Consider the following 27,783-nt stretch of genomic DNA (forward strand, 5'->3'; position numbering starts at 1 on the left):
ATGGGGGAAAGCGGCGGCGGCTGGGCGGCTGATCCCGACCGCCTGGCGCTGGAGCTGGGGCGGGAGAGGCGGAAGAAGTGAGTGCCGGGCGGGGAACGGGGCTGCAGCCGGGGAGCCGCCCCGAAGGACTGGCCGTGCGGGGGCTCCTGCCGCCTTCCTGCGGCAAAATGGCGGCCGTCGCCGCAGGCGGGTGCTCCGGCTGATGCGGTGGGTGGGGAGCGGCCTGGGGGCTCTACACAGGAGGGCCCACAGCTCGGTGGGTTGTGCTGGTAACACGGTTGGGACTGGGGAGACGGTGTGGGGCACGTGATGGGCCATAGGGGCAGCTGGCCAAAGGGCTGGGACTGGCAGAAGGAGACCAAAGAAGGAGGATCAATAATTTCAGCCAAAAATGAGGCTGGTACTGTGCAGGGCTGGGGAATAGGACTGGGCATCATGGTTTAACAGCAGAAGGCAGCACAACCGCTTCCTCGCTCCCCTCCCAGTGAGATGGGGAGAGAATCAGAAGGGTAAAAGTGAGAAAATTTTGGGGTTGAGATTAAGACACTTTAATAAGTAAAAAAGAAAAAGGAAACAGACAAACCCAAGAAAAGCAAGTGATGTCGTAAAAACCCATTGCTTACCACCGGCCGACCAATGCCAGTCCCCAAGCAGCGGCAGCCTTGGCAAACTCCACCTCCCCCTAGTTCTCGCTGCTGGAGATGACATTACGTGGCGTGGAATATCCCTTTGGTCAGTTGGGGTCAGCTGTCCCAGCTGTGTCCCAACTTCTTGTGCACCCTCCGCTTGCTCCCTGGCAGGGGGATGTGAGGAGCAGATAAGGCCTTGATGTGTAAGCACTGCTCAGCAAGAGCTAAAACATCCCTGTGTTACCAGCAGTGATTTCATCACGAATCCAAACAGCATCGTATCAGCTGAAGAAAATTAACTGTATCCCAACCAAAACCAGTACACTGGGACTGGAAGCCGCGATGGTGTAAGAGCAGAAAAGACCTCGTGCCTGTTTTGGGGAATAAGAATCAAATGGACAAAGTGCTCTTTAAACACACTTCTTTCCACAATGTTGAATAAAACTGGAAAGCTGGATTTCACTTTTCTCTACTATCAGTAAATGTCTTTGAAACCTACAAGGAAGGTACGGTATCTCTCTCGTGCCATTTGCAGAGAAGATGAGGACTTGTTACTGCTACCAGTTAGTCCCCTTGCTTATGCAGCAGGTGTTTCAGTGCTCTGATGATTATTGATGCTCAGGCAGTGGTGGGATTCTAGGTTGGGTTTTTTTCCCAGTTTGCTTAGGAAGTTACACATTTTTCCCTGTGTTAAAGAACGTGATTGCCTTTTGAATGTTAATAAATTAAAAGTTAGAAACTGTCAGAAGCTCCTGTGTTACCTTAAGTCAGACCCTTAATATTTACATTTCCATACCATTTTCAAACATTTTATTCCATACTGATTTTTCCCCCTGGTCAATGTTTCTTTCAGTGTCTGAGCTGCAGGTTCTCTTCAAACTAGTCCTGCAATTGTGAACTTTATAAAGTGTTTATTCACTAATAGAAAGGGGGAAACCAATATTAAGAGAGTAAAATGGTTAGGCAGCTACTGCATTCAAAATGTCACAAAAAGGAGCATGGATGTACTTGCACTGGTATGTAAGCAAATGTCCTTTTACTAAGTCTCCCGAACAGTAGTGTGTCAGTGTAGTATGTGTTATCCTCCGCATGCGCCAATTCTTTTACCTAACACACCGTCCTGATATTACGGGTGTTCAGGTAAAAAGCAGAACGATACTGGCTTTGTTTCACTGATCTGATTTTAATTTAATTTTATTTTATTTTTTTAATTAATGAGAACCTGGATTCTTATGTGCCTTAAGTTCTTGCTAATGTACCTGAGAATCTTCTGCAAGACTGGGCCCAAAGCCCAGGACACACTGTGAAGTGGTGACTTGTTTGCTGATGGAAGGAAAATATATATTTAAGAAAAACCTTTATTGTGATGGCATGGCAGTAAAAGACTAGCTGCTTCAGGTGGATTCTACAACTGTTTCCCATGTATATCTTGTGTGTGCAAGTAGACAATACCATTATTGCCTATTTCATTGAAGTTGTTTGTTCAACATAACTGTTAATGACCAGGCTTGTTAGACATCTATATCTAAAGCAGTGGCATGTATAGCAATGAATACAGAAAGGCTCGGTGAAGGTGTGATTCATCTGACCTACTTTGGCTGGCTGTTTTAGCATGAGATGACTCACACCCCAGGAGGTGCCTGTTTCTCTCCTTTGGGTATAAAGCAGTCTGAGGATGACTGGCTTGCAGATAGCTATCTGCATTCCTTCACAGCCATCTCACACTTGTCGTCTTTTTACTGGTTTATTTGATTATTATGCCATTTAGGCAGTTTGCTAACAGGCCTCCTACCACTCTCCTTTAACACTCATGAAGAAGAGATTTTTACTTCAAAGAGTAAATTGAATCATCCATGTCTATAAGGGGTCTGTACCTAAAGTACCTACTGATTCTCAATGATTGTGGATGTAATACTGGGAAATCTTTCAAAGGCTTTAATGAAAGCAAGTTTAAATCTGAATCTGAATTACTGTTATCAAGATTCAGTACAGGTTTTGACTGTGAAATGTCATCGCAAATATTTCTGAGAGAGAGAAATCATATAATACTGTGGTATACTTAACAGACAAAGAGGTCTTAAAGCCATATATTTATGCATATCACCTACTTACTAATGTTGATGGAGCTGTGTGTTAATTCAGCTTGTGAGATTTCAGCTTCTGTGGCTTTTCTGGCAAGGAAAGCTGCAGCATTTTCCCAGCAGACTGCTGACTGCAAGTGTCAGAAGTCTGTAGCTTTCAATACTGGGTATGCTCTTCGCTGTGGTGCTTTTTGCACCACGCAGTATTGTTTCTGCTTTGTTTGTAGGTTCTGAAGGCATCTATGTATTTTGTCTTCTACAGGAATCCATAAAGGTCTGCTGCGTTATAGAGCTGATGCCCTAGAACTGATGATTTGTCATGAGCTTCTCCTGTAATATTTCACCGGTTTCCCTCTCCACGATAGAAAATGGCTTCAGGCAGTCTTTTGCCTGATAACATGTAGCAGATATCCAGATCTGGATAGCAAAACGTGCAGGAAAATGGCTTTCATCCTAAGTGGCTGTCACTTTAAAGTAAAATAATACCTGTAAACTGTCTTAAAAAGAGACTCAGCAATTTTTTTTCTTTTGTCGTTTCAATCACAGCCTTCTTCTCTGAACTGCCCTTTTTTCTCCTTTGCTTTGCAAGAGCTTTCTTGTTATGATTAGCATGCAAGGATATAGTTAAGTTCCCCTGATGACTTAAATGTGAGCTTCCAGGATTTATGGGCTTTCTTCTGTGATTGTAAATTGTCCATTGTTACGGGAAGGATTCACAAGTGTTAAATATGTGTGATTATGTTTAACGAGGTTGCAGATAAAGTCACACCGCAGTCCAAGTACAGACCAAGTCTCTATTTGGGCAGGTGGCTATATGCAGCTGCAGTAAACTCCCAGTAACAGATACATGACCTCACCGTCACTTTCTATCACAATTAGAAATAACTCCAGAAATGCAAAGTACTCCAATACAATAAAAAACGGAAGTATTTATCAAGTTGGTAAAAGTGATTTATTTCTACATCCCTTCTCTGTCAGTGCAGGGACTGTAATTTACTGCATATACACTGACTAAAATAGAGAGATTCCACTCTGGCTACTTTCTTGGTGCTATTGGAGTATTGGAGTATATTTAATAAAAACTAGATTTTTTAAAAAAACTAGTTTCAGTTGCCAAATGAAAATAAGACTTTCTGTCAATGTAGCAGTTACAGTCTGATAACTGACAATTTATCATTTCTGTACACATTTTCATCAGGACAAAATATAATTGGAAGTTGGCTGGTAGTTTTGCTAATGGTGCAGAAAGAATAATACAATCTAATGTAAGAAATGTTGTATATATTCTTGGAATGGTAACAGAAATTAAAACCTGAAAACACTGGATTTAAAGAACTCGTTCTTCCTGTGTTATCCCTCTGCATCCATCTAAGCATCTAGTTAGGATTTGTTTGAAAAGGAAAACAATTTCATTTTTGATACAGGTCAGCTGTAGTTACAGCTTTGACCATGTCTAATTTACAGTGTTGTTTCCTTCCAAAAATCCCATTTAACACTCACTGTTGACATAATTTCCTCTTTTCCAAGCACTGAGACGTTGATATAAATCTGCTTTATAGAAATCATACCTATTTGTATCAGAATGATACCAGCAATGTAGTAAGATTTTGTCTTTCTTCTTCCTAGTCACCTGCCTCTATTCATTTGGAGTGGAAGCAAATAGCAGAAGCAAACAGATTTCCTTCGATTTTCCTGCATCTAAGCTTTTTTTGACTCATGTTTCAAGTCTATCTTTTGCTGGGGCTTTCACTACAACCTTTTTGTCTCCATCAACTTACCAGTACTTTCATTATTTCTTTGCCTATGTCCCCGCTATCTAATTTAACATTGGTAGGCACAAAAAGGGCAATGGCGCAAGGAGGGATTGGAAGACCCCGCGCTCCCCTGCCCTGCCCTTCAAGATGTCTGTCTTACTTTGCTCCAGTGTGTTTCTTGCACTAAAAACTTACTTTAATTACCTTAAATTACTCCTCTTTACACTTCTTTGTTATTTCAGCTCTTCAGCCCTCACCATTCCAGGCACACCTCTTTGGTTTAAGATTGGTTGGTTTGCTTCTGCAGCTTTTAGTTGAAATTTGATGTTTCAAGCTATGGAAAACAAATGTCAGCGACTGAATGTGAACATGAGGAGTGCAACAGGTGATACAATTTCTTAGTGACCAGCTTTGTCATCAGAGCTTTGATTTCTCATAGGCTAATTAACTATTTCTTAAAGAGCATTTCTCCTTATGAACGTGTTCAGAAAGAGAAGATCCATGTTGACATGGAAGCCCACCTTTAAAAAAAACAACACCAAAAAATAGGACAACATAATGATTTTCTCTCTTGCGTGTTTTAATGAACTAGGCTAAGATTTAAAAGACTTCTATGTCATATTGGTATTGTAAAGCATTTCCAAATGGCCTTATTTGGAGAGTTGTGTTCTCAGTTCTTTTGAAATATCTCAATTTGGGCACTGAAAAATGGAGGTACCCAAGAACCACTGATTGTTTTTTGAAATCTTGGCCTTCCAAAGTTCACTTTAAAGGACAAAATCACAAACTGCTCTTGCGTTATGTTGCGCTGTGTTTTTATTGCAGTTATCCTGGTGTGGGCTGACTTGTTGGAATCTTACAGGCAAGAGCATTTCTCCATAGACATCTCCAAAAACAACTGGGCATAAATGTGGTCAATAATTTAGTTAGCAGTAATTTCGCCGTGGCATGATTGAGATCAGATGATTCATTGTAGCACACTGAACTACCTTCTTGCCACTTAAAATTATAAGAGTCATTCAACACGTTGTATGATGCATGCAGGTGGGTTTGGCTGTCATTAGACTAAGTCCTCTGCTAGCTTCTGCTTTTGATATTTTCCAACGCAGAAAGAGTCTGGTTTTCCATTGTCAGTTGTCTGGCTGCCTGACCAGTATACAGAAGCAAAATATATTTTTAATATATATATAAGATTGAGTTTAAGATATCAAAAAAAAAAAAAAAGGTGGCTTTAGCTCCAGTATTTCTCTGTAACACTCATCTTACTTTAATTGCTGGCTTTCTTTTCTGGTAGTCATAATACATGATATGCTCTGATTGGGTTTGTTATGGGTACAATTTGAAAAATAACTATTAATCATTGAGCAGTGAGTCAAAATGAAGAATTAATTCAAAATTTCAAATAGCACATCTCAGGCATATTCTTTCAAAAACATTATTTGGGCATGTTCTTTTAGATGAAAATTTAAAGCCATTGTCTTCTCTACATTTGTTTAATTCTGATGATCTGCTAGACAGTTATTAAATTTTAGGAAATGTTGGTCTTGTTTTTTATAAATAATTTTATTCACAAAACAGAAATGTTTCTATTGTTTTTAGGGCACTGTAGTATCTGTAGAGAAAAATACATAAAAACCCCATGGATAAGATGATGTAATTACACAGGGAAGACCAATAGAATTGAAAATATGTTCAATTTATTCTTTTTAAATTTTAATAATAAGATTAATGCAATAGACAACTTATTGACTTCTCTAAATACCACAGGCAAATGCTTGAAGTCTCAGTATTTGAACTGAGAAATACAGTAACAGAACTGGAAAAAAGACTTAGCAGTGTTGAAGATGAAGGTAAGTGAATTGCAACAGTCTTGCTAATTGATTGGGAAACACAGGAAATTAATTCATTTGGGTAGATACAGAGATACAAATTTTTATTTGGAAATTGAAGTTTTCCCTTTTCAAACATGACTATTACAGGTCTGATGTTGCAAATCTGAAATTAAGGAATTTATGCTGCATGTTAGCTTTAATTATTAGTGAAACTATGAATAACATGAATGCATAGAGTTGGTTAATATTCTGACCACAGTAAGCCCAGTGAAAAATTCCCTTGATTTACATTTTCAAGCTCTTTTATATGCAAAATTCCTCATTATGAGGATTACTAAATGGAGACTTTCACAGTGTCCAGAAAATAGCAGGAACTGTTTGAAAAAATTGTAGAATCATAGAATGGTTAGAGTTGGAAGGGACCTTAAAGATCATCAAGTTCCAACCCCCCTACCATGGGCAGGGACACCTCCCGCTAGACCAGGTTGCTCAAAACCCGGCCAGCCTGGTCTTGAACACCTCCAGAGATGAGGCATCCACAGCTTCCCTGGGCAACCTGTTCCAGTGTCTCACCACCCTCACAGTAAAGAATTTCTTTCTAGTATCTAATCTAAATCTCCCCTCTTTCAGTTTAAAACTGTTACCCCTTGTCCTATCGCTCCACTCCCTGACAAAGAGTCCCTCCCCATCTCTCCTATAGGCCCCCTGAAATGGATGAAATAATCTAGAAAACAGAATAACCCTGTATTTCTTTCTAAGGTAATGAATGGAAAACCAGATATGAGACACAAGTAGAATTGAACAAACAGCTGGAAAGGCAAATTAATATTCTTCAAGAGAAGATGGAGCTTATACGTGGCAATCCAGCAGGTAGAAATGGGTATTCATAACTGTTTTTCACTAGAATTAGTGTTCATATGTTGAAATTGAATCAATGGGTCACATTTTCTGCTTATTTGTAGATAAATTGTCCATTGTTCGCAGCTTTGATCAAATGCCTGTGGTGAGTATTACAACCCTTGTCCAGAGAAGGGCAACGAAGCTGGTGAGGGGTCTGGAGCACAAGTCTTACGAGGAGAGGCTGAGGGAGCTGGGGTTGTTCAGTCTGGGGAAGAGGAGACTGAGGGGAGACCTTATTGTTCTGTACAAGTACCTGAAAGGAGGCTGTAGAGAGACGGGGGTCGGTCTCTTCTCCCAAGTCACAGATGATAGGACAAGGGGTAATGGCTTCAAGTTGCGCCAGGGGAAGTTCAGGTTGGATATTAGGAAACATTTCTTTACTGAAAGGGTTATCAGGCATTGGAATGGGCTGCCCAGGGAGGTGGTGGGGTCACCATCCCTGGAGGTATTTAAGAAACGTGTAGACATGGTTCTTCAGGGCATGCTCTAGTGTCCAAGGTTACTGGTTTGTGGTGGGGTGCTGTGTGGGTGGGTGATGGTTTTTGGTTTGGTTGTTGTTGTTGTGTGTTCAGGTGGTGGGTGGTGGTTTTGTTTGTGGTGGTTTTTTTTTTTTTTTTTTTTTTTTTTTTTACTGTTGGTTGGACTCGATGATCTCTGAGGTCCCTTCCAACCACTACGATTCTGATTCTGATTCTGATTCTGATTCTGAAAAGTCTTGGAGATGATAGAACATTAATCTAGAAAATTTGCAGTAGAGTCTGCTTCAGACAACGTTATTCCTGTCAGCCTGTAATGCACAGACTGGCATACATGCTTACAGTATCGGAAATGTTTATTTCCACCCAACTGCTAGTACTCTCTCAACAAATCCTATTACACCTTGCCAAGCACTCAAAGAGTCATTACCAGTGACATAGTCTCCTTTACCAGCAGCTGGGCTGCATCAATCCAGTACATTTCTAATCCCTACTAAATGCTGCCCTGCCTCCTCACCTATGAGCTGTGGTTCTGAGAGGTTTAATTACTTTTCCCACAAGTAAAGGAATGACAGCACAACTGAAAGATTCATACTGCTAGAAGAGTCTAGAAGACTCCTTTGGAGAGTCCTAGACTTACTCAGTGACACGTAGGGAAGCCTGGAGCCAATGAGCCATGCCATAGGTTTTTCTTCTGCAGTTCTTAAGTCCTTCCTTCAGCCTTCCAGCTTAGAGTGAATACATTCTTCTGTTTGCTAGCCAGAGGGGAAAAAAAAGCGCTTAGGGATTTAGTGAAATGTTTCATTTTCCCTTGTTTTGATTTTCAGGAAATGGAAAGAGGGGAAGAAAATTGATGTATTTTGTGGGCTTTGCTGTTGGGTTTTTTGTTCCACTGAGGCTATCAGAAAAATCAGTGTATATTTCCAGACACTCTTGGAGAATGCAGAGCTGCTTTTTTTTTTTCCTTTAAATTTTCAGAGATAAAACATTGGTAAAAAATCACACAGATCATTTTGTGGTGTTTAAGCATATAGGTTTATCCAAATCCTTTTATGTTTTTGAGAGTTGTTCAGGGGAGTAGAGGGGAATATTTAGCTTCTCCACAGATGAGAATAAAGAGCAGATGTGGTGAGTGGGTGTAGAAAAACAAAGAGCTTTGCAGGCAGTCATCAATCTACATTTGCTCAAAGTAAAAATGCTGAGAGTGGGTATGTATAAAATGGTGTGTGTGTGTGTGTGTGTTCAATCAAAAGTACACTATGATATTCAGCTTTCAACTGGCAGTTGCATATGAAGCTCTGTGGAAAGATAGCAAAGTGATTCTTCCAGCAAGATGATATAATTTCTAGAATACGGTAACAGTAGGCAGCAGATTTTGTTTTGAGCAACGCTAAATAATATTTGCAAGTCTTTTTAACCTGTGTTCCCAAGAAAGTTAGAATTATGCAGTTAGAGTAATTAGAAGGACCTCTAATAATTCTTAACTTCGTAAGCAATTTTAGCTGTATTTAACAAAGGAGATATCTCAAAGATGGTAAAGAGATTTATCTCACTCAGCTAGTCATTTAATGTCCTACCATAGTCAATAGGAGGAGAAAAACATGTCTGTAGAGTAATTCATCCCGTTTAGAGATAGGTAGCATAAAATATTTTCTCAATATCAAGCACTACAGGGAAAATGAAAAAAGATTAGTCATCAGGGACCCTGGCAGTCAGCAGGCTATAAAAACCTGAATGAAAGAGAAGAATACAAATGCAAATTCTGGAGTGATGAACAAGGAAGCACAGAGGATTTTCTGTGTTGATAAATTGCAGTAATTGTTGCAGATGGCTTGCACTATTTTTGCTTTAGAATTAGCATTGTTCTGATGACTGATTCCTTGCTATTAAAAATACCCCTAAACCATTTAAATATATGGTTATCATTCTGAAGTTATACTGACTTGAGATAATCCTTTTTTTTTGTTTCAAAAAGATCATGTAGGTGTCACATGACAGTAAGTGCAGAACCAGTACCTTCAACACACAAAGTTTTTACAGCCAGGGTTTAGAAAATATTTTTTGTGTACTGAGGGCAGATTTAAAGCAATCTAAACAGTGACAAGCACAAGGGAGTTCCAACAGTGAAAACTGTTTAGTCAGTAATTTCCTTCGTGTCCCAATGAATAATACAAATGTCATACAATACTTCAGAAATAATTATAGAAGGAATGCCTTCTCTCTGAAGTATAACATGATATGAGTTTTACTTGCCTCTCTTAAACATGCTGCATTCATTTGTTCGCGTTTTTTCATTAAATGAGTTTTGGTGAAATACATACTCTGCTGAGCATAATTTCCCATATAAGCGGAAAGAAAATTATTCCTTTCTTTCTCACCATTTCTGCAAGAAAGAATCCCTAGATAGCAGCTTTAGTATGCAAATACTGAAAAGCATACTGCAAAATCAGTTCAGAAGAGCACACTCCTGATAGCATTGCCTTAGCAACACTCCAGTTAAGATTAGCCAAGGCACAAAGGTTTCTGTGATAAATCACCATTTTCAGGAATGTCCAGCACCATAGCTGAGAAAATTCTGACATTAAGGGCCAGATACTTGCTTTGCAAAGCTGCCTTTCCGAAAGCACAGTGACCACAAAACTGAGACCCTCACACAGCCACCTCAGGGTTTTTGCAGTCGGTTTTAAACTGTAAGCAGAAAGTGTGGTAGTAGTGTCACGCTGCAGAAGGTGTTGGCAACATGACAGGAGGGGAATCTCGGGTTTATAAAAACACACAACAAAGATTTTGTATTTCAGTAGGTGTTGATAACTACCCATAGGGAACATCAGCACTTGATAATGGCATAGGAAATGTTGACAATTCTCCTAGCAAGTCACTGTTAAATTAACCTTGTTGCTCTTGCTGGATTAAGTCACCAGCAGCTTTCTGGAAAAAAGGAATCTGTTATCCTATCATTTTGTGAAACTTGGAAGTATTTGGATACTGTAGTTTGGTCTGACTGCCTTAAGCTGTATGCAGCCTCCTCACAGACTTCCCCTTTCTACTCCTTTCATCTGACCTCAAACAAGTATTTTGGATGCCTCCAAGAGACCTTTTTGATTTGCATTTTTTCCTTTCCTTGTAATGTTGGCATTAGTTGTTCCTCCTGGTGGCCTTGCACAAACCAGCAGATTTATTTTACTCAAATCATTCTGTGGTATTCACAGAGGCAGAATACACTTTGTATTTCAAAGAAAAGAAAAATCTTGCAGTCAAGTGACATTATTAGCTGGTTGTTCTCAAGAATTCCTTAATAATTGACCGGGACCCTGGGATATCTTCCAGAGAAAATGTATAAAGAAGCAATCTCTAGCCTTTTTCAGGCCTACCAGGAGAGACAGTAAGTGAAATGTTTCAGGCAGCAATGACTCGTTCTGTCAATCTGAACCACAGCAATGGAGATCTCCATTTTAACTTCCTCCTCCCCAAGTCAGCAGATAACCTCTGTGAGCAATGCTGTGGAGACCATTGACATAAGGACTTAGGGTAGCAGAGTCCCGCAGCTATTACACTGAAGGAGCCTGAACTTCCCAGCAAGTCTCCAGGCTGAGTTCTTTACCCTGGCCATTGCCAATGTCTGGTGCTATCAGGATGTGTTGCGTTCATGTAGTTCAGCACTCGGTCTAGTTTCGAATATAGAGATGATGGTAACCACAAGGGGGCACTTGGCATTTAGACAAGTATAGGGAGCCTTTCTTCACCTGTACTGAAGCCGTTACAGGATCTAGTGTATATATATCAAGTGCATATTCTATGTAGAAATTTAGCTGTGCTAAATAATTTTTGTGTATCATTTTTTTCAGTAACACATGACTAGTGAGTTTATTGATATCAACATAAATTCTTTTACATTAAAGCTAAAGATGTAGTATTACTTTTTGCTCTCGATGAGTTTAAAATGATATGTTAAAAGATTCAGCTAAATCAGCTGATGAATATCAGCTCCTAGTGTTGGAGTGAAGGGAGTTTATTTTCTAAACAAAACTTCATTTGATTTAAAATGTCAAGCAGAATGGATTGCAAAGGCTTCTTGTGTTGTTGGGTTTTTTCCTACACGACTGACAGATGTATTGCTTCTGTTCTAACTCATGGAGAAAAGTTAAAGAGGCTTAGAGCTAAAGCAAATTGCCATAAGGATCAATAGTCTGCATGAGCTGGGCTCTTATGAAAGCAAGTTTGAGCCTCTTGATGATGCCATGGATTTGTCACTTTGTCTGTTGTGAAATGATTGATAGAAATTGTCTGCTCTGTTACCACTGGTAGCAGGGCAAGGAAGAATCCAGAATGAGAGCAACTTACGTGGGTGGGCTTAAAATTCAGCTGCAGTATCATTCTGTATAATTTCATTTTCTGGCAAGTGTTAAGCCAAATATGTAACTTCAGTCGAATGAAAAGGAAATTGTGTGACAAAAAGAACTGGAGAATTGGTGTTCCCTTTGTGAAACTCTGGGCTTTGGTCACTGTTGGACACAAGACTTAATGTATCATTGCTCTGAGAGTGAATCTTGCTAAGCCCTGCAAAATTCCACTACATGAAGAAAGTATTCATTTAAAATCTCGGTGTGTCTTTTAGCTTACCAGCTTGCTCAGAGTGGCTTGACGTGGACGACTTATTGAAAACTAAGGATCTTAAATTCAGGTTAAATCCCTTAGTCAGCTTATGTCTCCTTTTCAGGAATACATTGTCCAGCTATTCAAGGCTTAGTAGAATCTATAATAAATCTAACTTCAAAAAACACTTCAATATTCAGTTAAACCACTTCTAAAAAGCTTTTTCAGAATTTATCTTACTGGTTCATCCTAGAGTTTTGATGGCAATTTCTCCTTCTAGGGGAGTGCTGCATAACTGGGAGGCTCCTTCTGTGCTCCCCAATTCAAGAGGGATAGGGAACTAGTGGAAAGAGTCCAGCGAAGGGCAACGAGGATGATTCAAGGATTGGAGCATCTCCCTTATGAAGAAAGGCTGAGAGAGCTGGGACTCTTTAGCCTGGAGAAGAGAAGGCTGAGGGGAGACCTTATGAATGCTTATAAGTATCTAAAGGGTGGGTTGAAGGAGGAGGGAGCCAGACTCTTTTCAGTGGTTGCCAGTGAGAGGACGAGGGGCAACGGGCACAAGCTGGAACATAGGAGGTTCCACTCAAATATGAGAAGAAACTTCTTCACGGTGAGGGTGACAGAGCCCTGGAACAGGCTGCCCAGGGAGGTTGTGGAGTCCCCTTCTTTGGAGATTTTCAAGACCCGCCTGGATGCAGTCCTGAGTAACATGCTCTGACATGCTCTGGGCAATCCTGCTTCAGCAGGGGAGTTGGATGAGATGATCTTTATGGTCCCTTCCAACTCTAAAAATTCAGTGAAATTCAGTGAAATTCTGGTTCTCTTGAACTCTCGCTGGCCCTTGCTTTCCATGGAGACTTTTCTGTGCTTCAAGAAGTCTGCTTCAAGTCTGGGTTACTGTATGCTTTAAACTCTGTTTCCTGTGAGCTTCAGCTTTTGTATTGTTTTACTGTATTAAATGCTAAGCTGGTCATAGAACCATAAGCATCAAGAACTGAATCTGTTTCAGTGAGGTTTCTTTCTGTTACTTCCCACAGATTTCAGGAAAGGCAAATCCGTCCCTTAGTGATTTGGCTGCATTCATACGCTGGTGTTTCCTGCTTCTTGATTTATATTGTTGTGCAGCAGCTAAAGACTTCAGACACATAAGGTCTCAGCTAGTTCTTCAGTTACTGCCTTGAAAGTAGGGGTGTGAGGTAACTTCCAGCCAGTCCTAACTCAGCTTCGTAACTCAGCTGCCTAGGTTTCCTGGGTATTAACTGGGAGAAAGGCAGTTTGGCAGAGATTGGGATTCATAACAGTGTGTAGCATAGATGGAAAACCATTGTGTCTGAAATCCTGTCTCCTTTCCAAAAGTAGGCATGACCTTGCAGCCTTTCTCACTTGTTCCTTCTCCATCCACGTACTTTTTGCATTTCTGACTGATTAACAGCCTGGTTTCAAAAATTATCTCAGCAGTAGTTAAGTATGATGGGAAGGGCACTCTTGGAATTTTGAGATATGAGAATTCAAGCTCTTTGGGTGGCAGAGGACTAAAATGTAACTTATCTAATTTCTTTGTGGATTGATTTTTAGGCTGTTAGACAGAAGAGATTTCCTTCCTCATGTAATGTAGATGGAGCATGCTCAGGTTGTGTCCCATTAGGGAGATGACCACCAGGAGGCTTTGCTTTGAGACTCCATAGAGTCTTTCAGCAGCAAACTGAGTAGCTTGATTAAGCTTGTGCTTATGGGCAACCACAATAGCAACAACTCAGATGCCTGCCTAAGTTATATGACAAAACCAGATGTTAGGAATGTAAGACATTTCATACATTGCTATATTAGCATTAGGATGTTAAGTTCTGCCTCAAGTGCAATTTGCGCTCTAGTCCCTTTTTGATTTTGGGATTTACTTCCCAATCTGTAAATTGGGAGTAATTTATAACTTCCTTATGTCACAGGAAAATTGTAAATGTAGGTACATTAAAAATTGTGAGTCACCCACATACTGTAGGGATGGTAACTGTGTACTTAAGTCACATTATCAACCTATTTCCGTCTGCTTGCTCATCAGAAGCAGTGTAGTGCACCATTTGTTTGCTTGTGGTTGGATGTGATCCTTGCTCCAGATCTGAATGAATGCCCAGGCATCTGCACTGGACCAGCTGCATTGGCAGCAAAAAATAGACAGCGCTTCTGAAAAGATTAAATGAAAAAAAGATAAAAAAGATCCAAAAGTATTTTACTTTGTAGGTGAAAGAACTCAAAGAAATTAGATGAGTACTATCATTGAGGAGATACCAAATTGCTCTGTTGTGACTAACAGCTGCAACACCAAGTCTTGCTGACTCACATAACACTGATGGACAATATAGTGAGGAAATAAATAGTGGGCTGTGGATTTACACAGAACAAATCTGGAGAGCAGCATGAACTTCTGTATTTACTGTATTCAGGCTTACTGTGGTGGTACAAAATATGTTGTAGGTGGTACAAAATATGTTGTACAAAATATGTTGTCACGTGTTTATAATCTTTAATGTGCAGTCAGGCCAATAAGGCAAAAAAAAATAGTTTCCTAGCTTGACAGTGCTGAGGCCTTCTCTATCTGTCTTTTTTAATTCCATACAGACACTGATATTGTAATGAAATAGCACATGACCCCAGTGGAACTTAGCCACATCTTCTCTTTAATCTGCAGCTTCCTTTTTCTCCTTGAATTGGCCAACACTGACTGTAGGAGCCTTCTGTATTAGGACAAAGATTTCATCTCTATCCAAGATACTTCTGCTCTAATCAGGAAAAAAACAAAAAAAAATCATTTTTTCCATGTCTCCTGTGTGTCCGTTATAACAAATTAAAGTTAATAACAGTTCAGTCATATGCAAAACATTCTTGAAAGATATAACTCTTCTGTATCTCTCTTTTTTTTTTTTTTTTTTTTTTTTAACAGTGGGAGGGATTATTCTCTCTTGGCAATGTGTTTTAAAAGTACTGTGCCTTTTGCCATGTTCCTGCAAAACCTTGACTTTAATGGAAATCATTCCTACGGAAATCTCAGTAACAATGTTTTTGTGAAAAATAAGATTTGGAACTGAATAAGTAACATGTACAAAAAATTATGTGAAAAAGAATAAAAGATGCAATGATTTGCAGATGCTAGAAAGGAGAAGACTGGAGATTTCAAACAGGGACATCTAAGAGGCAGATATATATATATATATGTTTGGTGCTATCTGTTAGAAACCATTAGTAGGACTATCACTTTACACATCCAGAAAATAGAGTGTCCTGATGATGTCCAAAGTCAAGGATATAAGTTATGGACCTGAAATGAAAATGCTCTTATAAGAGTGATGTAATCTTTTGTGTGACAATGACATTTTCAAGTTCACTCTGGAATAGACCAAAGAAGACTGTGCTGGGTGGATGCCCAAAAAAATGGAAGTTGAATTTGTTTGACCAAGGTGCTGACTGAGCGATGGAAGGCACAGTTGTAACAATAAAATGGTCACAGAATCACAGAATTGCTGAGGTTGGAAGGGACCTCTAGAAGTTGTCTTGTCCAACCCCTTTGCTCAAACAGGGTCACCTAGAGCCAGTTGTCCAGGATCATATCTACATGTTTTAAAAATATCTTTAAGGAGGGAGACTCCACAACCTCCATGGGCAACCTATTCCAGTTCTTGGGCACCCTCACAGTAAAAAAGTGTGTCCTGATGTTCAGAGGGAGCCTGTGTTTCATCATGTGCCCATTGCCTCTGGTCCTGTCACTGAGCACCACCGAAAAGAGCCTGTATCTGTCCTCTTTGCAGCATCCTTCCAGGTAATTATATACATTAATAAGATCCCTCTTCAGTCTTCTCTTCTCTAGGCTGAACCGTCCCAGCTCTGTCAGCCTTTCCTTGCAGGAGAGGTCATCCACTCCCTTAATCCTTGTGGCCCTTCTTTGAACTTTCTCCAGTATGTCCATGTTTTTGTTGTATTGCGGAGCCCAGAACTGGACACAGCACTCCAGGTGTGACCATACCAGTGCTGAGCAGAGGGGAAGGATCACCTCCCTTGACCTGCTGGCAATGCTTTGAGTAATGCAGCCCAGGATAACATTGGCCTTCTTTGCAACAAGGGTGCATTGCTGTCTTATGTTCAACTTGTTGTCCACAAGGATTCCCAGGTCCTTTTCTGCCATGCTGCTTTCCAGCTTGGCAGCCTCCAGCATATATCAGCTCATGGGGTTGTTCCTTCCCAGGTGCAGGACTTTGGACTTCTCCTCGTTCAACTTCATGAGGTTCCTGTCAGCCCATTTCTCCAGCCTGTTGAGGCCCCCCTGGATGGCATCATGACCCTCTGCTGTATCTGCTACTTCTCCCAGTTTGGTGTCATCTGTAACCTACCTGAGGGGACACTCTGCCCAATCATCCAAACCATTAATGAAGATGTTAAACAGGACTGGACCCAGTATTGATCACTTGACGCTTAACTTATGTTTGGGATTTTTTTGCCATTAGCAAGCATTCATAAGCTTTCCGAGAAATAAACCATGCATGGATCTTCTGGATCTGATGCTTGCATGATAAATAGGCAGAAATTTCCACAAAAAAGCAGGAGCGAATATTTGGAGAGAGTCATATTATCCTCCTTTTCATGTTTACCAGGAAAAATCTGGTAAATAAAGGCATAGTAAAGCATTGAGGTCATGAGAAGGAATAACTGATTATTAAGGCAATGGTAAGGTAGTCAGTACAGAAAGTGAACGGATTCAGCTATTCTGACTAGGGACATGCTTTAGTTAGAAATAAAAGAAACAAAAATTCTGAAACAGATACTTATTTTACACAGGGAGCCTAAGCAGACAAATATAAGAACCTGACTAGCCTGAAATGTAATAGGATTTATAATGAAAACATGATGGGATAAGTATTAAAGGTACGCACTTGGCAGGAAAGATCAAAACAGAGATAGATGTGGTATGTAGCAGATGTGAGAGACTTTTACATTACTGTTATTTTTTATTTCTTCATCATCTGTTTGGATTAATTCACCTTGAGGATGGAAAGGAAAACAAATTTTAATCACAATAATATTGGGAAATAATATTGAAATCTACAATGAAACAATATGACTCACTTAAATATTAGGACACTGATATTTTCTTTTCTATATGTATGTGTCTACCTCTTAGCTAGATCTTTAATTCCTTCTACAGGCAGTGCAGGTCTAATTAATACAGTCAGCTGAGTATAGGGAGTTGTATATAGATTTATCTAAGTAGGCATTTTCAGTGGAATAGTTGTGTAAACAAAGTGGAATAGTTGTGTAAATAGTTGCAGATGTTTCAGTGCAGAGTAGCCCACTGCTGCTCCAGAAGGACATGTCTCCTGTAACCTGTGTCATATCTGCCACACATGAATGTCTTTGGCACTCTAGGGCATCTCAGATGGCAACTGAGTTGAGCTCTTCAGCTGCTCAGCTGGATGAACCTCTGCGCGTTAGCAATTGTGTTGACTGTGACTCTTGGTAGGACCTTAGTTTGCATATAGAACTCAAATGTAGATATCCTCACCTCAGATTACATCCCATCCATAAAGTCAAATATAGATATAAATATAAAATTTGGATGGATGAATTTGGATATAATATTACTAGATTACTTCCAGAAATTGCATCATATGTAAAACTTGTAAATAAAGACTGAAACCCAAGTGCTAGTAATAATGATGAGGCACAGATCGCAGTGGATGTGATAGTTACACATTTTGTCAGAAAATACTGGATAAAAAGGAGGAAATGCTGGTTTAGATTTTGAAAATCTAGAATAACATTGCAGAAAGGCCAGTCATAAAAACTGTCAGATCAAGTGATCATGATTTCATTTGTTTTAAATTAAACGTGTATATTGCCTAAATTTTCAGTAAAGGCAGAAACAGTAAAATGCAGAACAAAGGAAGAAATAGCTGATGTCAGCAAATGCTTGGAAGACGAAATGACAGTAACCAGATCCTAAGGAAAACTCAAGGAGCTGGGTATGCTTAAATTGAGGGAAATGGGTAATCTGTGCCTTAGGATTCTGAAAGAACTGTCTTGCTACATCACTGATCTGATAGCAAGTGGTTTTAATAAAGCTGCGCGTGATGGCATTGTGTGCATTGGAGAAAAGAAAATCTATTTTTTTAGTTTTAAGATAGACAGAGAGAGGAATAATTGTTGCAAAACCAGACTGAAATATGGACTTACTAAAAGTGGCTCATGGCAGGAAAACCTGTTGGCACTCTGTGATGAAACAATAGATTTTTTGTCACAATAAATAAAGTAATCTTGTTCACTGTGACCTCTGATAAAGATACCGTGTCGTATGGAAAGTGACTGATTAATTTGGAGAAAATGAAAATTAGTAGATTTGCTGAGGGAGTCAAGAGCTAGAAAATGGAAGATGATAACGGTGGCTAGTGAAAGAGGCTGCTAGGAAAATACAAGCAGAGTTCTTCCAGGACCAGGTTTAGGACAATTCTTAACGCTTAATGCATGACCTTGATACACAAATTAGAAATAGATTATGATATCTTTCTCCTGATACCAATTATGTAATATAATAGGAATCTGGATGTTGTTTAGAAAAAGAATTACACTGAAGACTAGATTGTTAAAAATGAGATTAAAATGTAATAGTGTAGACTAAAAGATTTAGGAAATCGTAAACAAATTCTATTATTAATTGAGAGCTGATCACCTGTACGTAGCTGCAGAGGAGAATCTGGGTATTCCAGCTGATCCCATGTTGACTGTGAGCCATCATCGTGCAGCTGTGAAAAAGGAAAACACAATCCTAAAATTTGTCTGTACAGATAAAGAAGGATTACTGATGTTGTTTAAGGCAGTGAGAGGGCTACTGGAGTACTGCATGCTGGTTCTGTTCTCCAGCTGTAAGAAGGCTGAGATCTAGCCTGGTGTACAAAGGGGCTACTATGATGGTTAGATGAAAGGACAGCCTGCTGTGTGAGAGACGGTGTTTAAAAGCTCAGCTTATTTATCCTGGTAAAATGAATATTGCAAAAAGATGTTCCTGTTTTCTGTCTGCACGTGCTGGGGGCAAACACCAGGGAGGAAGAAGAGCGGTTACCTTAAAGGTGATTTCAATACAAGAACAAGCGGGTACAAACTGACCTTCAGTAATCTAAGGGAAGGAATTAAAAAAGCCATCTACTATTAGGGCCTCCCAATAAGAGTGTCTCTACTGGATGGAGTGGATCAATTTTTGAAGGGGATTGTGAAATGCAGTTCCTGTGTTAGAAATGGAGGGGGACCTGCTTGGGTGTGCATTCTACTTCCACTATACAGCAAACAAAGAACTGGCCAGTGCCAGTAACCATAACGGACTCTACCACTGTTACTCTAGCTCATCCCAATTGTAGATAAGGTAAATGGCTACACACCTAAGACAGGTAGTTTCCCCACAAAATACTGCTTTCTGGCCAAGTTGTTAGGGGTTATCTTTGACATCCCATGTGCAGCAGCTCTTTTGGCAAGTGGCTTGAAGATGCATGTGCAGGTGAGATCTGAAATCCTCCTACTAAAAAGGAGCCATCAGAGTGAGCTTTGGTTAGAAGCAGGGAGCAATTCTGTCTGGTCACCACAAGGTGACTTTGCTAACCTATCGAGGAGCTACAGTGTGGAAAACCATGTCTGTATCATTTTAACACAGTGGAAATGTGTAGCGTGTAACTTATAATTGTAACATATGGTTAATTGCTTTTGTCTCTGCAGTGGGCCAGTCAGAACCATGTAAACAAAAAGTGCACAGGAAGCAAATAGAGTGACAGACATCATGCTTGAAGAATAAGGACTATGGTGATGGTATCTTTACACAGAATGGAAATGTTTGTAAAACATCTTTTTATTTACTATAACCACAGGGTTCCTTAAAGGAAGTTCTTAAACAACTAGAAGAAGAGAAGAGAAGTCTTCAGAATCAGCTAAAAGACTATGAACTTAGACTGGAACAGGAAGCAAAGGTTTGTAATCACTGTATGCCGCTAATCTATAAAGTTATTATGTTGTCTGACAGTGTGTGTGGAAAACACAATAGTTACACAAAATAAGTTACTGGAAGAAAGCTCTGCTGTATATTTGTTTCTTCCTGTATTATTCAACTTTCAAAATAATAATATATATTAATGGTAGCCTATATCCCTTATTTTAAATGTAGGCTTACCACAAAGCTAACGATGAGCGGCGCATGTACCTCTCAGAGATCTTACAGGTAAGAAAAAAAATGTGCAACTCAATGACTTTTAAAAATCAGTATGCTTTCTTAATATCAGTTAATGCCATTAGGTCAAAGTCTTTAATCACTTCATTCATCTACCAAATCCATTACAAAAGCTGCTTTTTAAAATTTTTAAGAGGTAGAAATTGAAAGATAGCTATGGTTTATTTATTTTCAAATACTTTTTTTTTTGCTTTTGTATCAATTGAAGTTTCGTTGTTCCCAAGGATAGTCAGAATGCCCGTAACTGAGAAAGCTGAAGCAATTTCCAGGTACTTGCTTGCACATCCGTTAATCACAAGACTGCTATGTTAATTTAATGTTTCAGTTGAAAAGAACAGAACCAAATTATTAGCAGTGGTGACGCCCACCTTAGGTAGCAATTCCTCTTTTTCATATTTCCCCTTTTTTCTCTTAAAGACAAGCTAGCCAGCCAGCTGAGAATGACAATACAGCACATAATTCAATTAAATTTATAAGAGAAGATACATTGTTTATGTGAAATCAGAGGTTGAATTTTATTGCTGCAGATATGTAATACATAAAAGTTGGTACTACAAACTGAAGGAACCTTTAGAGGGACCTGTAAAGATTTCTAGTACCTATTCTGAAAGAGCTCTTAATTCCTGAATACTGTAAAAGTAATAGCTTAGTGTCGTACTCAGGAATGATTGTCACTGAATCCCTGTCACAGCTAACTGGGGTGAAAGGCTGTAATTATCAGTGTTTCCATGTGTTTTCACAGTGAGCAACTGCATCTCTTATGTGGTTCAACACTGCTTTGGGAAATCTGAAATAGTTGCTTAAACTATCTTTCCAACATGAAACCAAGAAAGAGCCCAGGAAATGCTCAGTATCTTTGCATTAACAGTGAAACTGGGAGCTGCTGGAGGAAGGAAGGAATAAAAGATGATTTTATTACTTAACATGCTAACAAAAGGAGTGCCCATGTTCAGCTGCCTCAAAAAGCACTTAAATATGCATAAAACATTATCTGAAGTGAGGTATATGCACTGGCATGTTGCTTAAATGGGGCATTAGGGACTTTGCCACTGAAATTCAAGGTAGTTAGTGCATTATATTTTCAGTAATCAATTATTTACCCCCATGATTTCAGAATCAGGAGAGCAAAATAATCATCTTCGGATTAATCTCCCTATCTTTAGTTCTCAGAATGTTAAACAGCCAATCTAAAGTAGTTGTAGAGGGATCCTCTGTAATCTATGGAGAGAAACATGTTTAAGGTGCAAACCATCACACCTGCTTTAGATCAAGATGAAAAGAATTTCCCAGGGACTTACCTGTCTCTCTTCCTGAGCCATAAGCAGAGCCTAGGTGAGTAGTTTAGAATAGACATCTACCATTTACATTGCTAATGTGAACATGGCAGTCAACCTAATCATGGTTGACTGTTAGTTGCAACGGAATCAGTGGCTCATCAGGTCTCTTCAGGTCCTGTTCTGCTGTGACTTTGATGGTATGTAAGCCCTCCTTTTTAGCAGTTCAATTTAACATTAGAGGCAGAAGTAAACTCACATTCAGTCCGGACTCTTTCAGATGTATCAAAATTTCACTGTTCTGGAGTCTGCACAGTAATGTTGGCAGCAGTTGAGTTAGAAGGATTTACCCATAGACTAACATTTTCCATACATTCCAAAGTAAATGTTGTTATTCTGTGACAACAATATATTCCAGTGACACTCTCTTAGCTATAGAGAATGGATATAATGGGGTTTTAGGCCTTTTTTTTCTTCATTATCTTTGTGCTATTGTATAGCTCTCAGTAAAAAAAGATAATAGAATGGAATTTTTTACTGGTAGGTGTTAAAAGTTCCTAGATGTTTTGGGTGTTTTTCTACTTTGTTTTGTATCCCTACTGAAGCCTGTGGCAGAAGCAGAAGAGAGAGATGCTTCTGAGCAGCCATTTCTTTTATTTACCCTTTTTATTATTGAGTGCTTTTCTGCTTTTTTAGAAAATAAGTATATGTCTGAGTGCTTTTGTTATTTGTCTTGCCTGGGTCCATCAAGATATAGTCAATTTAAAATGATAGTTTTAAAATAAATTGAAGATTTCACAAACTTGAGAACTAATGCTAGAGGCACCAATGGTTTATGGTGTATTTTTGTTTGCTATTTTGTTTTGTTTTTAATCTGAAAAAATTATGGTTTGGGATTTGGACTCCACAAACCTCAAAGCACTTTCTGGTGGTATTCAGAAATTGGTTTGAGAAGCAGGCAAAGAAAAATGATAGCAGATCTTTAAAAGGGTTATTCTTTCAGGCCAGATTTCTACCACAAACTTTTACTAGTGTAGTAGAGCCTGACTTGTGATTGGGATTTCTTTGCAGAAAGAAGCCCGCAATTATAGATAGGTACAGCTGGAAAGCTGCCTGTGCAACAACTGGCATTCTATATTTATATAAATTAAAAAATCAGTGAAGGCAATTGTAGCATAGGTCTTGCCTCATGTGTCACAGAATCACAGAATCTGCTCAGAAAGATGATAAATTATATTAGCCACCATCTTTAGTACTACAGTTCCTTCAGTGCAAAAAAATTCTTGCCTTCGAGGAAGTAAATCTGTGCAGATCCTATCCAATTTTTACGTTTGCACTCTGAAAAGACTCTGCTTTAGTTGTAGCTGACTTTGCTATGACTGGGTCAGGAATACTTGCCTGGAAGTATTCCTGAAAGTAGAAACCTTTGTCATAAGCAGTGAAACATGCTTCTTTTGAGTGCCAGATTTCTTTCTCATAAGTGCAAGATGTTTTCACACATGCTACAAAATGTAGTGTTGTAATGTAATGTAATAATCCAAACCTCGAGCCTTGTTTAGGTAGCCCCAAAATCCAGCTCTAGGCTTTCAAAAAGGCTTCACTGGTCTGGTGTAGCCAATACTTCGTATATCATGATTATCATATATTTATTACGTGTTCCTGATGGATCTGTTTAAAGGGGCTGAGAAATTCCATTCACTTACACTGGACAACCTGAGTGTGCACAACAGCCAGAGAAGCCCTAAACCTTCTGTGTTTTCTGGTTTTCTGTCCATGGGGTAGCTGTCCCTCTTAAAGGCAGTTCTAGTAAAGGCAACTGGATGAGCCAGCAAGTGCTGGGTGAGGGAGGAACCCTGTGAGCCAAGGAATGGAGAACCAACTGATTTAATCCTGCTCAGATTCTGTCAAATGCAATACCAAGAGTAACAATTGGGGTTCTTTCAGTATGGCCAGTAATGTACACTGCCAGAGTATGCAGAGATTTCCATGCTTTCTTAATTTTTTTTTTTAAAAGTAGTTCCTGTTCCTAATTAATAGTTTAAATCATTCAAAAATACAACTAAGTCACTATAATTTGTTTGGTTTCCCATTCAGAGTATGTTAAAAATATAATGCTTCTTCATTGAAAATGTGGAGTTATAGGCAGTATGACCAAAAATATGCGGATTGAAATTACATATTCTCTGATCATCCAGCTTAATAAATAAAGGTGGTTTTGCACAGCAAGGGATTTGGGCATGTGGTCAATTCCCCAGATCAAGAACACATCAATATAATATGTGCTCAAAGTACTTCATGGCAGTAAGACCATAGTGGGTCAAAATTAGTTTGGAAATATTTTGCTTCCTTAATTGTGAATGTGGTTAGGATTTAACTTCTTTTCTAAAAATGTGGCTATTGCAGACATCAGCTTCACTTAAAATTGTTGAAAGGCAAAAAACAGATGCTCTGACACACAAGGGAGAAAACAAGATACTGAGGTAAATTTCCTTTATATTCCCTCTGTTTTCTGGTTTATTATTTTACGCTGAGTACTGTGTTTTGAATATTGCAACTCTCCGTGGTAAATATTGCTGAGAATAATATTACTGACAAAATATTAATCTTAACATCATATTTGATACTGCTTTTCAATCAGTTTTATTTACTACTAAGTATGTTGCAATATCGAAAATACACTTAAGTGGCCTTTTTGAAATCTACAGTTCCTCTGATGTTCTTCCTTTCCAACTTCTGTTTAAAATGGATCATTTTTTTCTATATCACTGCACAGCTGGGAGCAAGAAGTATACCCTTTAGTCCATTGTCAGTAATTCAATTAAATATATGCCTTGCTTGGTCTTTTTTAGCCAACAGAGATTGTAAAGCTTTTCTTGATGATAATGTGAGTGATTTTAGGTGACAATATATAAAGGCTTCATTGTTTAACAGATTTCTGTTTAGTTATATGGGCTAGAAATTTAAGTTTCTGAACTATATAGAAATAAAATTAGTTTCTGGTTGTAATGCTTGTGAGAAAGCTTGAAATTGGAGGAGATTTATTTTTTAAGTGAACAGAAAATGTTAAGAATATAAAGTATGAAGAGTATAGGGAATCATATCAAAAGTGTGTCGGATTCAGTATCCTGCCTCCAGTGGCCATAAGTAGATGACTGCAAAAGTGTGTAAGGAGGCAGATAAAATATTTGCTTTTGGAACTCTCCCAAATACTTTCTTTTTGGAGAGTTTCTGAGCTGGTATGGTTTCTATGTATTTAGCATCCCACAGTAAATACTCTTCCATGAGCCCACTTACCTATATTATTAAAATGAGCACACACAATACGTATTGGGAACATCTGAAAATGTAATGAGTAAATTATAAACTTGAAATTGTGTAGACATATTTTCTTACCAGCTTTATCCTTTTATTCTGTGTAAGCACAGAATCACAGGATTTCATAAATTGAAACAGTGGACCTTCATGCTTCAGGAGAGGATATTAGTAGAATATGAATTAATGTTGTACAATATGAATTAATGTCTATAACTTAAATTTCTCAATACAGAAAAAGCACTGTATGGGTCTGAGGTACCCCATATAGCCAGTGTGTTGCTTCTGACCCCAGGGATGTTTAACATGGCTCACGTGGAGAAGGTCAGGAAGCTAGAACTAGGAGAATTCACTGTTTCTGCTGGGAGATTAAATATCATCAGCCAGATACTGCGATTTGCTGAGGGTTAGCACTGATCTGTAATTATGTTGGGTTTTTTAGTAACTTATTTTAGTAGACTATTACTTACCTTGAAATTGTATGACAGTGCATTTCTGTAATTTATGTCAAACAAAAGAAAATAAATTATAAAAGAAATAAAGTATAAAGGAAAGAAAGTGTCCTGTAATTGCTGTTCCCAGAAGATGCGTATTATAACAAAATATCCCCTTTCAACCCATTTTCCCTCAGAGGATTTTTTTTTAACTTTTTAAAGTACTTTACACATATGAAGGGAATTGTTCATCTTTTACATTTTCCTTAGTGGCAAAGAACACAGTTTGCAAAGCATTGGCTTTTATAACCAGTGACTTGGAGCTTTCAGGTCAAACTTTGGGCTTAGTTGGCAACACAGAGATAAGAATGGGGATTTGGCATAGTTTGTAATTTAAGGAAATACTAGAATGTAAATAAGCACCCATTGATCATCACAAGGTTAACACAGCCATTGTTACATTACTCCTTTTTAACTATGTTTTGATTTACAACCTGAAGGTTGTTCATTCAAGCTGACATTAATGAGAAATAATTTCATTCAAATAACAGAAGACATGCATGATTGAAAATAAATGTGTTCTTGAGAATAATTTGAAATTTTTCTGGCCAGAGTTCTTATTCACTTCTGTTGGCCTTTCAGAAAACACCCACTTTCATTGGATTTCAATCCATACTAAGAAACTATTTTTAATGTTTTTTAACTATAAGTACAGGTATGAAAAACCCCATCTATATATTAAAGCAACAGTGAAACATTTTGGAGTAGTAATTGTGAACACTAATTGTTGACGCATTCAGTTTCCTGGCCATCCAAACACAGAAGCCAAGTTCGGTAGCAGTCCTTTTTATGGTATTTCATGGGGCTAGCTGACAACTGGGGAAAAAACCATGGATGGCTTGATGACTTATGTCTCTGATGCAATCTGAGCAGCCACTTTAATGTCCTTCTGAGCCCTTACTGTTACACTGAGTCATACAGCAGAGCTTATTAGCTCAGTTTCAACACCGCACTGGCTGCAGCTACCTGGCTTTAAGTCTGTTAAGTCCAGCTGGTACTGAGTGGAAAGAGGTTTTGCTGCCTGCAGAATTCCATTCTGTCTGCTTGGTCCAGCTCTACAGTGAACTACGGATTAATCAATTGATTTTGAGTAATCCATCAATTTGAATTTGAAGAATCAATTGTTTATTGAGCAAAATGGGGCCTTGGGTTCTGATCTTCCAAGCTCTGAATAGAAGCAGCTCCATACCTCTGTGGGGGCAGCTGTCCCTTCATGACCATGACTGCTTGTGGGAGGTGGAACAAAGGATGTGTCAATCTCAAGAACACTAGCCAGCCGCAGGGACAGCTTTGTGGGCTGTTTGCCCAGAAATTTGAAACTTGCGCAGATCATGTCATCACAACTTCTGCCATATAACAAAGTATTTCTCTGGCTGCCATCATGAATATAATGATGTGATATTGCAATATATTTTCCTTCAGAACACCTATTACTTGAGAAAGACATTGAAACCCTGTATATAGTCATTAGAATATGTCAAGTGCTGTCTGTCCACTGTAGTAATGAACAGGGAGAGAAGCATATGTAGGTGGTGTATGTATGTATGATGAGTACCACTTCAGAAGTCTGCTGGCAGCATTTCCTTTGTAAGATCATGGGCTCAAGAGCATGGGTCTCCAGAGTGGAATACCTGCAGAAACCTGGTACATGAAGTGTTTTTCCATTCCCTAATGGGGATTATGTAACTGATGAACATGTCTCCTTCGCCAGTTACTGTTCTCTTTGTGCAACTGTTTAGTATTCTGTTCATGTTCTTCAAATGCCATCATTTAGGTAACAGGAAGTAGTCAGGAATGATGAGATGAGGATTGAGATTGTATGCAGAATAATTAGATGCTCTAGTAGCCTGCAAAGCCAGAAATATACTTGTTTTTTCCTCTCTCAGGTTTATTAATTCACAATAGTAATCAGTTATGCAAATGTAAAAGGCATGCAAATTTCTAGCGGTTAAAGCTTACAGAGAGTGTGACATTTGATGACTAACTTCACCCATTTTCTTTCAGAGGGAGATGCAGTGTTCCAGGAAACACGAAGATCGTTAATCCTCAAAAAGGATCGATTAAAAAGACTGTAGGAGTGAAGCAGCTTCCAAAACTAAAGCACTGATTTAATATTAATGACGAGACCTTCCAATCGCTTTTAAAAAAATTTAATTTAACAGGAAGTTTCTAAATTGAAAATGAATG

The 27,783-nt window shown here is 38.9% G+C and overlaps 1 protein-coding gene across 1 annotated transcript; it reads left to right on the forward strand.

The window, feature by feature from the left end:
- Positions 1–27,703, forward strand: CCDC169 (coiled-coil domain containing 169). The gene is made up of 8 exons (XM_074158247.1): positions 1–77; positions 6,232–6,314; positions 7,056–7,166; positions 7,259–7,299; positions 20,161–20,259; positions 20,454–20,507; positions 24,194–24,270; positions 27,601–27,703. The coding sequence occupies exons 1-8, from the start codon at positions 1–3 to the stop codon at positions 27,701–27,703; spliced, it is 645 nt and encodes a 214-aa protein (XP_074014348.1).
- Positions 27,704–27,783: the final 80 nt, after the last annotated feature.

Source organism: Numenius arquata, chromosome 1 (assembly GCF_964106895.1).
Source record: "Numenius arquata chromosome 1, bNumArq3.hap1.1, whole genome shotgun sequence".
Taxonomy (NCBI): Eukaryota; Metazoa; Chordata; class Aves; order Charadriiformes; family Scolopacidae; genus Numenius; species Numenius arquata.

Bases quoted from the DNA above. Each gene is read 5' to 3' on its own strand.
- CCDC169 (XM_074158247.1), top strand. From the start codon at position 1: ATGGGGGAAAGCGGCGGCGGCTGGGCGGCTGATCCCGACCGCCTGGCG. The intron at 7,167-7,258 runs GTAGAAATGGGT...GCTTATTTGTAG, and splicing joins TATACGTGGCAATCCAGCAG to ATAAATTGTCCATTGTTCGC. The intron at 20,508-24,193 runs GTAAGAAAAAAA...TGGCTATTGCAG, and splicing joins ACCTCTCAGAGATCTTACAG to ACATCAGCTTCACTTAAAAT.